At 34.0% G+C, this 16,532-nt stretch overlaps 2 protein-coding genes across 2 annotated transcripts; both read left to right on the forward strand.

Annotated features, from left to right (window-relative positions):
• Window positions 1-2,229: 2,229 nt before the first annotated feature.
• On the forward strand, window positions 2,230-8,680 carry LOC113778602 (probable methyltransferase PMT26). Its single transcript, XM_027324058.1, has 10 exons — window positions 2,230-2,377; window positions 2,565-2,733; window positions 3,279-4,329; window positions 4,424-4,573; window positions 5,828-6,098; window positions 6,211-6,321; window positions 6,416-6,590; window positions 6,752-7,024; window positions 7,826-8,020; window positions 8,137-8,680. The coding sequence occupies exons 3-10, from the start codon at window positions 3,328-3,330 to the stop codon at window positions 8,363-8,365; spliced, it is 2,406 nt and encodes an 801-aa protein (XP_027179859.1). The 5' UTR covers window positions 2,230-2,377; window positions 2,565-2,733; window positions 3,279-3,327; the 3' UTR covers window positions 8,366-8,680.
• A 3,311-nt stretch (window positions 8,681-11,991) lies between these two features.
• Window positions 11,992-12,477, forward strand: LOC113778676 (nuclear transcription factor Y subunit B-7). Its single transcript, XM_027324154.1, has one exon. The coding sequence runs from the start codon at window positions 12,007-12,009 to the stop codon at window positions 12,475-12,477; it is 471 nt and encodes a 156-aa protein (XP_027179955.1). The 5' UTR covers window positions 11,992-12,006.
• Window positions 12,478-16,532: the final 4,055 nt, after the last annotated feature.

Below are 16,532 nucleotides of genomic sequence, written 5' to 3' on the forward strand. Positions count from 1 at the left end.
TTTGCATTGTATATGGTTAAATCTACATCGCGCTATTTTACAATATATTTGGTAAATTGATGAATTATTATTATTGCAACTTATACAAGTTATAAATGTAACAAATAGAAAGGCGAGGATTTGGCCTCTACTTTCTATATTCTAAAATCTAAACTTGGTAAAATGCAAGTACCCAATTTCTTCCCAACTCATACTTGGGTAGACTCTGATCTTTAAAAAGTCAATAATCTAGATCGTGCCACACTATCTTAAGTCAATGACTCAGATTGTGCTATACCATCTTATCAAACGGTGTGACACAATTTTGGGTCATTGGATATTTAAAAATCGGGTCTACCCAAATTTTGACATTTCTTCCTTTGGGGTCTTAGTGAAATTAGATAATTTCCAACACCATCGGACTGCACTACAAAGTACAAACCTTTCTTTACCAAGAAAATATTTCTTCGGAAACATTCTACTATCCACGTTGACATGCCCACACTAGATAAGTGATCAATTGCAAGATGGTTATCATTTCTTACACCATTTTTGGATTCAACCACAACAAAAAAGAGTAGGTATTATCTAAATGTAAACACTAGACAATAATGTGTAAAAATAAAAATAAACTTGTGTCCACGATTAATCTCATCTATCTATTTTTAAATCAAATATATTTCTGATTTAATGCCTTGTTAGACTACAATTTTCCTCCAAAAGGATTATATATTTTTAGTAGACATATTTTTCAATCACATTTTTATCTCACATATATTAAATCGCGATAATATATATATATATATATATATATATATATATATATATTACAAAAACTCTAGAATCCCAGCTATGATGATATATAGAGGCCAAAGTTATCCTAACATAAGAAATTTACGAAGGGTCAAACTAAGTTATCTTAACATGAGATATTTCAAATTAAGTATTAGCATAATAATTTGAGGTATACGAATACTTTCGGTCAGATTACATATTTTTGGGATTTTTTTAAAAAAAATAATGTTGTAATACTTTTTTTAAGAATGTGCTGTATGCAAAGTAAAAAAATAATTGAAAAATGTGTTAAGACAATATATAAAACTCAAAAATTTTTTTCCCCAAAAATTGGCAATCCAAATAAAAATTGCAAAGGTTTAGAAACTTCTTTATATACTTGGTTTGAGTCAAGAAAGTGACTTGGTTAGCTGCAAGGGTTTGGAAATCCCAAATTAACTCAAAATACTCGCAAACACAATCGCTATTCACTAATAATTGGGTTCAAGGGTTCAATGAATTCGAAAATTAAGCTCGTTCAACCCAAGAGTTGTAGCTTTTAATTTCTAATACATTCTTCTACCCCGTGGTTTGGTCCTAAATCTAATAAATGCCTTCAGATTCTAACCTTTAACCCTTCGTATCGTGGGTGAAAGTAGCACAGTTAACTTTTTAATTAAAACTAACTGTGAATATGAATATTTAAATTAACTGCCAATATAATTTTTACCGTTGAAAGCAAGACAAATGTAATGTACCTAGAATAGTTAGTATTGGCAATTAATTTTAGGGTAAATTTTTTATATACTGATAGTGTATACACTAACGGGTCCAGTTGCATGCCACATATACAAAATTTCATATTTAAATTCAAATTGAGATGATGTGACATTTATCCAACTCCGTTAGTGTATGCACTGACAGTGTATAAAAGATTAATTTTTAATTTTAACATAAAAATGTAACAATTCTATCCTACCAAAAGCATACCCCCAAAGTTAAGAAAGTAAAGTATATACCTAAATGTACACAAGGGTAAATTGCCTTTTACACCTTGATTTGATCCTAAATCTAATAGCTCTCCTTTGGCTTCAAAATTTATTCTTTAGCCGTCTTTATTTTAATTTAACAATTACCTTTGTAATCAAAAGTAATTGTCAATAAGGTTATTAAAACTAACTAAATCGTCAATATGCATATTTATCCTTAAGCGCACTGTAAAAGTAATGATTGCAAACACACGCGAATTGACTATTAATTTTAACGGAAAAGTAAAACTTTTCAGTTTTATCTAAAAGGGTTAAACACATCTCAAAGTTAAGAGGGCTAAAGCGTAAATTTGAAAGTTGCTTTTTTCTTTTTTGTGCGTGAGCTGGAGTAATTCGAGACGCGCACGAACACAAACTCTACGCCAACCGAAACACCAACCGACAAATACAATCCAAAAAAAAAAAAGCAAAAAAAAAATAAAATGGCATCCCTCCATTAGTTCACACTAGCTCTCTTCCATGAGACCTTTTAGTTGCTCCTATTGTCTCAGATTTTCACGGGCTTTCCCTTTCTTCTTTTTCTGTTGAAATCAATCAATTTACCCTCAAAACACTCAATCCAACAATAAAAACTGGTAATAGATTTGTTCAATCCCCATCAAGTTTCGAGTATTAATTAAGCAAAGATGCTAGTGAAACAGTTTTACTAGTATTCTATTTCTATAAAACTAATGAACAGTTTCTTGGAAATGACTATACAATGTTTTATTATTAAAATAATCTCTTGCATTTTTTGATTTGATTATTGTTGTTCTTCTTCAGCTCAACCCCCTATATCATATCGTATCCCGCATCATAGCATCCCTCTGTATCTCTTGCTGTGCACTAAAACGTCTCCCAGGAAGAGGAAATGCAGGAATGAGGCGAGGCTTTTCTTCACAGATATCAGATCTATACCGAAATCAATAACGACCCTTGACAGGAAAGAGAGGTATATGAAGGTTGCTATTGCAAGATTTTGAGAAATCCCATTTAGGTTTTTGTTGATGTTTTTGTTAGATCTGTGGTCTTTCTTTGATGATCTTTATTGGGTAGATCCAATCCTCGTTCTTGGTTTTGTTTGTTCGTTTGTGGATACAATTGGCTTCACTTGTTGTACCTCTGTAGTTATAAAGATTGGTTTTTTTTTTTAGTGTTAATTATGTGATGATTTAATGTAGATCTGATTGTTGTTTTGGGACTTGTATGTTTGATTTGTATCTTGTTATTCTTTTGAGTAGTAATTTTCGGTTGATCCTAGAAGGTATTATGGTTGAAGATTTTGTGATATTGATTTGATGGTTAGCTATGAGATTGAATCATCTGGTGTTGTAAGATCCCACATCAGTTCTTTTTTTAGTATCTTAATACTGTTTGAGATAATTAGGCTTATGTTTTAAACGTTTTGTTAAATGATGATTTGTTAGAAGTTTTGTAGTTTTTGGTGAAAATATGATTGACCTGGTGATCTTTTTACCTAATTTTTTTTTCTTTCAGGTGAAAGTTTTGGCCTTACTGGTGTGAGTATTAGTGTAGTGAGTGGATCATGGCATTAGGGAAGTACTCGAGAGTTGACGGTAGAAAATCGTCTACAAATTATTGTTCCACAGTGACGATAGTGGTGTTTGTAGCACTTTGTTTGGTAGGAGTATGGATGATGACATCTTCTTCAGTGGTTCCTGTGCAAAACTCGGATGTGGCTTCACAGGAGGGCAATAATGATGTGAATGAAAGCGCCCGAGTGAGCGAAAACAATAGTGACAATGCTAGTAATGAGAATAAAAATGTTAATAGCGAGAGTTCATCAAATGGCAATGAGAATAAACCAAATCAATTTGAGGATAATCCCGGTGATTTACCTGAAGATGCCACAAAAGGGGATAATAATGTGAGCTCAAATTCTCAAGAGAAGCTCCCGCAGGAAAATCAAGAGAAGTCTGGGGAGGAGAACAGGGAAGAAGAGAAAAGGTCAGAAGATGGATCTAAAAGTGGAAATGAAAATGGGGAAACAAAGACTGATGAAAAAGATTCTGAAGCTGGGGAGACCAATGGAAGTAATGCCAATGGAGGAGAGTCCGGGGATGACAACAAATCAGTTGAAAATTCTGATGAAACAAAAGATGTTGATAAGGAAGATAGTCAGAAAGATAAGAAAGATACAGTGTCAGATCAAGATTCTGGTCAGAAAAAGGAGAACAATCAGACGACTGAAGTGTTTCCTTCTGGTGCTCAGTCAGAGCTGTTGAATGAAACTACAACTCAAAATGGCTCATTTTCTACCCAGGCAGCAGAGTCTAAGAATGAAAAGGAATCACAACAATCTTCTGAACCTGAGAATCAGAGTGGAACAAGCTGGAAACTCTGCAATGTCACAGCTGGGCCTGATTACATTCCGTGTCTTGACAATTTGGAAGCAATAAAAAATCTTCGTACTACTAAGCACTATGAACACAGGGAGAGGCATTGTCCTGATGATCCTCCTACATGCCTTGTTCCCCTCCCTGAGGGATACCAACGCTCAATTGAATGGCCTGCTAGCAGGGAGAAGGTGAGATATAGTTTTAAACTATGACTGGGACAAATTTGTTTTCGTTGATCTTTCTTTTAATTCTTGATGGAACTTTGATAATATTTCCTTGCAGATTTGGTACCATAATGTCCCTCATACCAAGCTCGCACAAATTAAGGGACACCAAAATTGGGTAAAGGTTTCCGGTGAGTACCTCACTTTTCCTGGTGGTGGGACCCAGTTCAAGCATGGTGCTCTCCATTATATAGATTTCATACAGCAGGTAAAAATGGGATAATTCATTCTGTTTCACTTTTAGACATTTACCATGCCTAAGAATTTTTCTTTCCCTTCCTAAAAGAGTTGAAGTTCTTCTTGTTGCTTACACATGTTTTCGCTTGGCGCAACTTGTCATTCTGGATTCTTGTCACTATTTCCCGCTTCGTCAATTGTTTTTAGGCTTGTGTTTGCTTTGTTTTCTTATTCTGCTTATGTTCTGGAGAAAGTTTTGGCGGACTAAATGCAAAATAACTATTTCTTAGACTTGTACTGATTTATGTGGAATGCAATTCTTCTTCCTCACTGCTAATCTAATGGTGCATGTATGATTTGGATGAAATTCCCATGCACAGGAGGAGTTAGTCTGCTGGTACAGAAGTTACATGTAAATTGTTCATACTCTGTACGTTATATTTGTTGAGTAGTTTCCTTTATTATAGTTTCCAGCTAAGTAAACATAAGTGCAAGAATGCTCATTGAACCTCAACTTATTTATTATCTATCTTGTGCAATGGGTAACTAAAACAGCAAGTGGGTTCTATATTGTGAATGAGGATTTTGGAATATACTAGCATCTTATGAAATTTTTAGTGAACTATTCCACCAATATCAAGTCTACACTAAATTAAGACATAAATGGCAGTGTTTTAGTGTTAGATGAGCTGAAAATGGAGCGATGCATCTTTAAGGATTCATTAGTTGAAGTATTCGTCGATATTGAGGGTCGAATTGGAACATGGAATCATGGAAGATAATGAGCTTAAACTCAAAGAAATATTACACCTTTTTAAATGTTAATTGAGGTGAAAATATGTCCATGCAAAGGTGAAAAATAGAGCCCCAGAAACTTAGTCTTTGCCTGTACAGTTGAAGCTTCTATTAACAATTGAAACTACCATGCCTGTTTGGTTCTGGATCTATGAACCAATAAATTGATCTCAGTCTATGTCACCAGTACAACCTTGGCTTTTTTTTTGGTACCCTACAAACTCCTATTGTGCTCATGAATGGCCAAGATGATACTCTATGTAAGGGACTGTTCATTTAAGAACTTCTGTCAGTACGCTCAGGCAAATTGGTGCTAGGGAAAATATGTATATCAGCAGCTCATAGCTTATACTTGATTCTTTTTTTTTTCTTTTTTTGGTTCTGCTAATGAAAGAGTAGGAATTTATGGTGCACCTGTGAAGACAACTTCCATTCCTTACTAGAGTATTTGCTGATTCAGATTTTATGACCTATATTTTGGTTCTTGCAGTCTGTGCCTGATATTGCATGGGGTAAACGTTCTCGTGTTGTGTTGGATGTTGGATGTGGTGTTGCTAGCTTTGGAGGCTTTCTGTTTGATAGAGATGTTCTAACCATGTCATTAGCCCCAAAAGATGAGCATGAAGCACAGGTTCAATTTGCACTGGAAAGAGGAATCCCGGCTATATCTGCTGTGATGGGTACAAAGAGACTTCCCTTTCCGGGGAGAGTTTTTGATGTAGTTCATTGTGCACGATGTAGGGTGCCTTGGCATATTGAAGGTAATTTATGATGTCGTTTATTTAGAAGAGTTTTGAAATCTGCACGCTTTTAGGTGAATTTTTTTCATATTTTCTTCTCTTTGTAAAAGTCAGTCATTGGTACTATATGCAGGTGGTAAACTGCTGTTGGAGCTGAACCGCTTACTACGTCCTGGAGGTTATTTTGTGTGGTCTGCCACTCCAGTCTACCAAAAAATTCCTGAAGATGCTCAGATTTGGGAGGGTAAAAAATTTTATTTATCTCAAGTCTAATGCTCCTTCAAATTAGGTTGGTCTTTGACCCTAATGTTCTACAAATTTTGCGGGTATATATGCAGCTATGAAGAAACTGACAAAGTCCATGTGCTGGGAGTCAGTTTCAATCACCAAGGATCGGGTAAATGGAGTAGGTATAGCTATATATCGCAAACCTACCACTAACGAGTGCTATGAGCAAAGGTCACAAAATGAGCCTCCTCTTTGCGAAGAATCTGATGATCCAAATGCCGCCTGGTAAATTTCCTCCATTTCTCATTTTTTTGCGTAGAAATTTGAGTTTGAGCTTTGTTGAGGATAATATGTGGGATATGTGAAGAAATTTGTTGTACATTTTGCCAATACAGAATCACATTAAGTTCTTCATTGCTTATCTGAGAATTTCCAATATCTTGTAGGAATGTGCCTTTGCAAGCATGCATGCACAAGGTACCAGTTGCCGAATCAGAGCGTGGGTCTCAATGGCCGGAATTGTGGCCTGCCAGGGTGGATAAACCACCATATTGGTTGTCGAGTTCCCAAGTTGGTGTTTATGGAAAACCTGCGCCAGAGGATTTTGCTGTTGATTTTAAACACTGGAAGCGCGTGGTCACCAATTCATATGCAAAGGGCTTGGGAATAAACTGGTCCACTGTGCGAAATGTCATGGACATGCGGGCAGTTTACGGAGGGTAAGCTAAATAGCTTCTTATCTCCAACAGTATTTGGTGTGCTGATCATTTGAGGTGATGGAAAATTTCCTTTGATTAACACTTGTCAGATCTGTAAGTATTAAGGTTTGCACCAAAAAAAAAAAATCCAATATAAGTCTCTAGGGCAACTGACAAAGGGATATCGAATTCTATAAATCTTCGCAAGGACCAGTAGGTCTTTTCAACAAATATATCACGAGCAGTAGCTCTTTAAGACATATTGTCCATAGTTTATGCTCCCAAACACCGGTAGTTCACAGTTCTATTTTACTGTTTTGGGCATTGAATATTTTCAAATATCATATAGTTGTAAGCTGCATGTACTTTTGTTTCTCCAAAATATTTTATTTGCACAATTTGACATAATTGTTCTCTCCAGTAAATATGTTGTATAAAATTGTAGCAAAAGTTTTATGAAGTTGACCATATGCTTGAGAATCAGAATTGATTTACTTACGCACTATTTCAATGAAGAAAGCATTAATTGAGCAGCAAGCAAAAGATTTTGAAAGTGTTTCAGACTTTTTGAGAATGTTTGTGAATTATAGTATTTATGTTCCTACATAAGTTCTGTTGGTCTTAAGTGTCTATGATGTCGAAAAGCTGAATTATTTGGAAAGTTTCCACTGTTTTTTTGGCAAAAAAATCCTTTTGACAGTTTGATAAGTTAAATATTAACCTGCTGCAATAAAATACTGATTCTTTCAGGTCTCACATCTTTCAATCCTCTCTCATTCCTTGGATGGGCTTATCATTGTAATGTTATGTTTGTCCTTGCAGGTTTGCTGCTGCTCTGAAGGACATGAATGTATGGGTCATGAACATAGTATCCATCGATGCTCCTGATACTCTTCCAATTATTTATGAACGAGGTCTCTTTGGAATGTATCATGACTGGTGTGAATCATTCAGTTCCTATCCGAGATCTTATGATCTTCTCCATGCAGATCATCTCTTCTCCAAAGTTAAAAACAAGTGCGTATTGAGCATATCTCACCTATCCACCTGTTTTTGGGAGGCTTTAATCCTACCGTATTATCGATTCTTTCCCTGTGCATTTCATAATCCTGCTTCTTTTTCTCATCTTTTAGGTGCAACTTTAATGCATTTGTTGCGGAAGTTGATCGCACTCTACGACCAGAAGGCAAGATCATTGTTCGCGACAAGGTTGAGATGATTAATGAACTTGAGAGCATTTTTAAATCTCTGCACTGGGAGATTCGTATGACCTACTCCAAGGACAAGGAGGGATTGCTTTGTGCCCAGAAAACCATGTGGCGCCCAAAAGAGTCGGAGATAGTTAGTTATGCATTGGCTTAGAGATGTAGCATATTGTGCTGCTTGCAGTCTTTGAGCTCGCATTACACAGAGACTAGATAAAACATTTTGTATTAGTAACTTCTGAACTTAAATCGGGTTTAATTGTATTATTCTTCCATGTATTTTGACTAGTCGATTAGTTCTTTTTGTTTTCATTTTCTTGGGTAGATGAGTATTCAAGATTCCAAAATGTATGTTATAGTTTTGGAGGAAATCGAACACAATTTATTTTCAAGTGTAAAGGGCCATTGAGACATTGACTCAATTTGGTGGTGAATTCAATTTATGGAAACTGTTGCCATGAAATTACTTTTTGGTCTAGTGTTTACCTTGCCATACTTGCAGGCTATTCTTGACTACTATCAACGAATTTTTTTTTTTTTAAATATCTTTTATATATACTCTTTGTTCTATATTTGATGGGGCATCTTTTGCCTATGAAATTATCAGTGTGAGTTTATCCTCGAAAAACTATGGGAAAGGTCATAGCTGCTTGGACAGCATGCAGGTGAGCAGAACTAAGCTCAATGCTCGACTTGCTCTTAAGGAACTATACTTCATAAACTTGCCTAGTTTTTATGTGAATTCTCTCATCCTCGGGAGCTAAAAATAGCATTCTCTAACGTTTCAACATGCAAACGAGACGCTTCTTCCCCAAATTCCGTCTAGTGTATTAAGGGAAAGTATAGTGCTTCCTTTGGCCAAAAAATCTAGAAAACACAACACTGCACTTGTTTGGTCAGGGTAGATTTGTAATGTCTCACATCAACTGGGAAAGAAGGAAAGTAGACAGGAGATTATTTGGAGACAGGAAAGTAGACAGAGGTATATAACGTCCGGCTGGTCGGATTACTAATATTTTTGAGTTAACCATTTTGAATCCGTGATTTCAATTCAAAAAGATATTGGGCCAATTCGACGGACACAAGGCATTACAAATGATATTAGAGCAAATCTTGCATGGTCTCTGCAGAAGGTGAGATTGGGACCAAGTGGTGTTATGGTTTCGACTATATAAGAAACAAAGTGAGGCTAACTCAATAGGGATCACTTTTAAGATCTACGAGACTAAGTGCCACGTCGGGTGGAAGCTACTTCTAAAACTTGTACGAGTCACCTCTAGAATACGCGTACGACTAAATGGATAGTTGGATTGTAATGGGTTTTGTGAAGACGCAAAGTTCTAAGATGAAAAGAGTGTAATGTCCTACGTCGACTGGAAAAGAAGGATACGAAGGGTGTATAACGTCCGACCCATCGGATTACTAACAATTTTAATTTAACCATTTTAAACCCGTGATTTTAGCTCAAAAAGGTATTGGATCAACCAAGGGGCGTGGGGCGTTACAACATTATTGACATTAGACCAAAAAAAAAAAAAAAACTAAACTTGTTCCAATGATAATCCGAGGTGTGCACGCTTTGTTTAGTGAGAAATGTAAATATGCACAGGGCAAATGGCCAAATCTAACGAGGCAAAAAGTAATCAGGGTCCGAGTGTTATCGTTTGAAAAAAAATAAAAATAAAAAAATCAGGGTCCGAGATTCGACAGCTGTGATTATGATAGACATGGTTTGAGCAATTTGCAGAATGCAAAATTGTAGGTAGTATTATTAGAATCGGGACGAAAAACATATATGACACTTTCTTTCGTCTCATTTGCATGGTAAAAAATGCAATTTTGGTTCCCATCGTTTGGTCTATATATCAAATTGATCTCTAATATTCTGAGCAAAACAAATATAACGCCTACGACTTTTTATTTTATGCAAAATTGAACACTTGATGAAAATTTAAGTGTTCAGCGGTCAAAATAAAAGTTGGCTTTAATCAATAGTTTTGACTTTGCATTTTTGGACTCTAATATTTGGAGTTTGAATCATTATAGTTTCTTAAATTTCAGATAGTAATATTGAATGTCCCAGGATGAATTGAAATTGCTTTAGTTGTGTACTAGAAATACTAATAACAAAAAACGTAAGAAAGCTAATAAAAATTCTTCTTCTTCTTCTTTTTCTTTTTTTAATTTTCTATTCCATTTATTTGTGCAATTAATTTGTTAGTTGTTTATTCTCTTTTACAGAGTTGGTCTTTAATTTGGTATAATATATATAATTATTATTTTTCGTCATGAATAATTAATTGATAATGAGTTCTATAATTAAACGCTTAATTAAATATCTTTTTAAAACATAAGCAATAAATACAATAGTAAATAAATTTGAACATCTAATGAATTTTTTTCATTTTAATAGGCTATTAGCTAAATTTCAAATGAAATAGGTGCTTTTTGAAAATACTTGAATCATTCAACAAAATATTCACGTACGCGAACATTAAAATAAAAAGTTTTAAGATTCTATTATTGGAACAATATATTTTACAACGAAAGAAAAAAGAAAAAAAAAGGAACTTTAAAAAAAATCCCTAAGAGTACTGATATCTGTATTTATTATCACTAGTTATACCAATTCAAGCCTACGTTCGTAGGTCATGCAAGAGTTTGTATATCAATAGCTAGAATAACATTATATATTAAAATTTGAATTCTCCTTTCCTCAAATAATTTCAATGTTAATATATTACCTCTATATTGTTATCCAACTATAAGTAATTTAGCAAATAAATGTCTTTTAGGCTAAAGGACATTGTTGTGCCAATATGAAGTGCTTTTAGAGATTTTATGGGGATTTAGGAACTCATTTACTATAATTTTAATGCATTTTACAAACTCTAATTATAGTTATTTGAAAGTTAAGGGACCATATTGATTGATTCTTTGCTCGTCTTGAACATAAAGTTTGATCATCATTTTCTATTTTCCTTAAACTTAATGTCTTTTCTCTTTTTACGAGATTATATAACAATAGGAACGGTGTAAGATAAGAGGTGAGTCCAGATGTTAGTTATATTTAAAAGTTTAAACTTTCTTTTCTATAGTTTTTTGAACTCAAAGGGTAGATGATAATATTTAAAATTTTAAGCAGATCCACCCCATATATTTTATATACTTATCTGGTGCTTAAGTGCACAGATTATCTGGTGCTTAAGTGCACAGATAGAAAAAACCCAATAGAAAAGAACCAATAGAAAAGAACCATACAAGTTGTATCACATTTCAACATGGAGTAAGCTTTTAAGAGTTTGCTAGTTACAGTTATAGTTAGTTTGGTTAGGTTACAGACATGTAAAAACATTACCTTGTCCGCCTTAAGAGCGAGTCCCAAGGATAATAATCATCTAAGCCTTTTGTCTTCCTTGCACATTGCCTACTTTTATGCTTCTCTTGCCATTTATCTCAATTCCATATAAATCCCAAATCAACCAAAAACTCTTTTCATTGTTTCCCCACGAATAGATAGAGAGAGGGATGGCAGATGAGAGGTGTGGAATAGGGCCAAATGTGCCCATCAAGGGAAGCTTAGAAAATCAATGTTCATTGAGTAGCAGCAGCAACACCAACAATGATAACAACAACAGCAGCAGCAGCTTGTCCATCGCGACCGTGATCGCGACTTACAACCACCATAGCAATAATAATAGCAACAACAATAATGGCAGCAGCAGCAGCTGTGGCAACAACAACAACAATAACAAGGAACAGGATCGGTTTCTCCCGATCGCAAACGTTGGAAGAATTATGAAAAAGGTGATTCCAGGAAATGGGAAAATTTCAAAGGATGCAAAGGAAACGGTTCAAGAATGTGTATCAGAATTCATTAGCTTTGTCACTGGAGAAGCCTCAGATAAATGCCAACGTGAAAAGAGGAAGACCATCAATGGAGATGATATCATTTGGGCCATCACAACTCTCGGGTTTGAAGATTATGTAACCCCCTTAAAACAATACCTTAACAAATATAGAGAGTTAGAAGGAGAAAAGCTTAATGTTCCAAAACAGCAGCAGCAGCAGCAACAACACCAACGCCTACAAAACCATGACCAAAATCCAATTATGTCACCTTACCATAGTGTATATTCTTCAACAAATCTTCTCTCTCAGCCACCATTTGTTCCAAGTGATCAAACGTTTGCTTTGCCGTTTTCTCAAAGTTCAATTCAGACTCAATTACCACAGCAAGAACATATTGACTCCGTGGGACATTGGTAAAAACAATTTTTTTTTGGTTTTTTTCTTTTGTGTTTTTACTTATTTTAATTGTAATTAAGATAATATTGAATATGCATACCATTACCGCATTCGTTAAGAGGTTGGCAAGCATGTAATACTTACAATGTACTTTGATAGATATTGTTTCCGAATTCAGTAAAGGAGAACGTAGAGATAGATTTGGGCTACCTTTTGCATATTATGAATATGAATTATGAGATCTGTCATGTGTGTGACAAAGACAATCTTCCTTTTTCTCCTTAAAGCGAATTGGATATTATGAATTATAAACTATGAGATCCACTCCTTCACTATGAGGCCAAAGGGTTTAATGCTTGGTAAAATTACTAGATGCTTGATCATCTCATTGGTGCTAATAAAGAAATAGTATCACTCTTCCTTTCATTTTTAATATATCATTGATAATTCAAGAAGTTTTGGGTATATATTTGGCTTGGATGACACGAAGGGAGTGTAGTTTCAAGCAGATTTTAGTGGATTTAACCAAAGCATTTAAATGCATAGGGTTTTTCCTTTGTAGCTTCTTACATATACTAGGTCAAGTGCAAGACACCCCTTAAAATTAAAGGTCAAAATTCACATTGCTCCTAGTATTCTAACATTTTGTTTGCTTTCTTTTTTGGTTGACTTATACCAAATGAAACCTACCGTCTTTGCTCCATGACATATTCAAAAGAAATATCATGTGCCATTAAAAAAAAGATTAATTTTTTATACACTATCATGTAAAATTTTTTTACATTAGCAGTTAACAGTTGTGAATGTATGTCATATGTGCAAAAATCAAATTAAATTACATGGCATACATCCAATATCGCTCGTGTATACATTAATAGTGCATAAAAAAATTATCCTTAAAAAAATTGAAAATCCAAATGAATTATTTAGGGCATAGTAGTCTTTCTGCATTAACTCTTATAGAGTTCGGTATGTTAGATTGGACTTGGTACTATTAAGCAATTGAAATGCACAAGAAGATCATTAAATGTTAAATATATTTATTCTAATAAAATTTAGCTTAATTTCATATTGGATTTTCCTTTTCGTATTGATTAATTATCCTCAGAAAAGTGGTACCCTTCAGAACTTTGAAATTACAGTTCTATTGCTAATTTAATTGTAAGTTGAAATATCTACTCTTAGTACTTGGCTGCATTTGGATTGGTCATTTTTTTTAAAAACAAGTACAATGCTAAAATAATATACAAACAAAAAAACCTCAAAAACACAAAAAATAACCTCAAAAACACCAAAAAAACCTCATCTACAGTAAAAGTTTTTCACATATATTATTACAGTAAAATATTTCAAAAATACCTTAAAAAATACCTAATCCAAACGGAGCTGTTTCTTTAATGTCCTACCATTGTATATCGTTGCTGTTTCTTCGAAAAATTTCAGATGTTAATTAAACCAATGTTTTCAAACTCAGATCTAGAAGCGAACCGGTAAAGTTCAGATGTTAGGGGTCAATGGGTCGATCGGGTCAGACCGGTATTCAAGAATGATGTCATAAATATATTAATAAAAATTAATTATGAAACATAAATAATTATAATAATATACTTAGGTGATGAAAATTATTCCATTTGTCACTTTATTTTTCTTCGCACATATTATATAATTCACAATCCTTCAAATTTAACTCTAATTTGATATGTTAAAACTTCATAGCTTTTATTAGTGAGTCTAGAACTAAATTATTAAGACATATTTGAAGAAAAAAATGAAAATTATGGTAGTAAATTTAAATAAGAAAAACTTATAAGACAATATACAATTATTTAAAACATTTATGGGTCAAAAAGAAATATTGAAAAAGCCTTGGACTTGAGCGTAAAAATTCCATCATTTATATCCTTTTCTTGAGCACTTCACCGCCGTCACTTTCTTTTACCCTGCTGTTGCTATTCCTTCCGGAGGGTTGGCTTCCTCCGTCAACAGCATCTTCTCAAATTCTTCATCTTCTTGTCCTCAGCTTTTTTGTTGTAATTTCTTTTCCGTCTCCAAACATACAAGTAATTCTTTTCCTTCTATCTCCAAACATACAAGGCGAGATCTATCAATTCATTTTTCTCTTTATTCCTTTGAAACCTTTCAATCCCTTTCTTCCTTTTTTTTCCCTTTCTATTTTTCATCTTCTTTTTGCTTTTCTATTTTGATGTTTTATCTATTTTTGAACTTAGATCTACTGTTGAAGTTGTTTGAGACAAGAATTTTTTTCTTTTTTTTTTTTACTTTTATGTTTTATCCCTTTTTGAACTTAGATCTTCCATTAGAGTTGTTTGATGGAGTTGTTTGAGAGAGGTAGGATATGCGAAGAGATTTGAGAGTAATTAAAAGAAAAAATCAAAAAACAAAAAACAAAAAAGTAAAAAAGGAAAAGATGGAAAAACCTCGATACCAAACGGTTCTTCCTATTTTTCAATCAAACCCAATTTTTGATCGGGTTTGACCGAGTTTTTGCTCTACGATTTTTTAGGACAACTCAAACTGAATGCCTACTCGGTTTCCAGTTCAATCAGTTGATCCGATCGATTTGATCTGAGTTTCAAAACACAGAATTAAACAAAATTCTTTGAATTGGAAGCAAACATAAATAATGTAAGAATGATGTTTAAATGAGACTTTGAAGAGTTAAACTAGCACTCCTCTGCGTGAAACCTCCCAGCTCCTCTTCCCTTCTTTGGCTACGTCTTTCGCACCTATCTTCTTGCCACCCTCCCTCTCCCTTTCTCTGTCTCGCGTCACATCTTTCTCCTCCTTTCTGTCTTCCCTACAACCTTTCTCTGTGCTCTTTTCCTCTTCCTCCATCCTTTCCCCTCCCCACCTAGCTGCAATCTGGTCGTGCAACTAGATTTGAAGGGGTAAGGGGTTAGGTGTGGGATAAGAGGAAAGCCAGAGGAATGAGAGAAAGGAGGGATAGCGGGGGAAAATAGAAGAGACGTATAGAAAAAGGGTAGAGGAAGATGAGAAAATAGGAGGTGGTAGGAGAAAAGTGGAGGTGTTGGGGGGAGGGGAAGGAAGGGAGAAAGGAGGAGGAAGGTGTTGCCAGGCAGTGGATGGTGGTAGCGGGGATGGGCGGTAGTGATTTTTTTCCTGTAATTATTTCTTTTGGTGTTTCTTCACTTACTCGAGGTTTCATTTGCATTGGCCTATTTTCAAAAACTAGTTTTTCAAATATAATGTTACAGTAATACACAAACAGAAATGACTCTAAAAGCATTTCATTCATACAATATATTAACAACAACTCACAGACATACACAAAAATTTAGGAAAAATGACCAATTTCATCCCTCACATTTCACAAAAATATTATTTTCACCATTCACTCTTAAAACGAAGCAAATTCATCCTCAATATTTAAAAATTGAAGTTATTAGATCCTGAAATCAATTTTCAATCTAAATTCAACCACCTAACAATTTGATTACAAATTTTGGAGATATAATTGGTAGATCACTTGATTAATTCAACTTGATATTCATGTGAAATTTAATGAACTCAAAAAAGAAAAATAAAAAATTATAATATAAAAAGGAAGTGTTAATCTTTCCTACATTGTCATTATATATACTGATGAGTCTAAATACCTGTCACATCATTTCAATTTCAATTTAAACACCAAACTTTGTGTGTATGGTATACATCTAGACTCTCAAGTATATATACCAATGGTGCATGAAAAAATTTGTAAAAAAAAAAAATCCTACTATTCCAAGACAAAGAACGGCCTTTTATATTATAATTTTTTAATTCTTTTCTTTTGTTGGTTCAATAAATGTCATATGAATGTGATGGAATTGACCTCATGATCTATCAATTATATTGTCAAAATTTATTACCAGGTTATTGAATGGTTTGATTTAAATTGAAAACTAGGTTTAGGGATGTAATAGGTTCAATTTTTAAATGTCAAGGATGAATTTGCTTCTTTTTGAAAGTGAGAGATGAAAGAATATTTTTACGAAATGTGAGGGATAAAACATGTTATTTTTCCAAAAATTTAAACAAAAAGTTCTAAAATATCT

The sequence above is a fragment of the Coffea eugenioides genome, chromosome 7, assembly GCF_003713205.1.
Source record: "Coffea eugenioides isolate CCC68of chromosome 7, Ceug_1.0, whole genome shotgun sequence".
Classification (NCBI taxonomy): domain Eukaryota; kingdom Viridiplantae; phylum Streptophyta; class Magnoliopsida; order Gentianales; family Rubiaceae; genus Coffea; species Coffea eugenioides.

Bases quoted from the DNA above. Each gene is read 5' to 3' on its own strand.
- LOC113778676 (XM_027324154.1), top strand. From the start codon at position 12,007: ATGAAAAAGGTGATTCCAGGAAATGGGAAAATTTCAAAGGATGCAAAG.
- LOC113778602 (XM_027324058.1), top strand. From the start codon at position 3,328: ATGGCATTAGGGAAGTACTCGAGAGTTGACGGTAGAAAATCGTCTACA. The intron at 6,322-6,415 runs GTAAAAAATTTT...GTATATATGCAG, and splicing joins AGATGCTCAGATTTGGGAGG to CTATGAAGAAACTGACAAAG. The intron at 6,591-6,751 runs GTAAATTTCCTC...AATATCTTGTAG, and splicing joins GATGATCCAAATGCCGCCTG to GAATGTGCCTTTGCAAGCAT.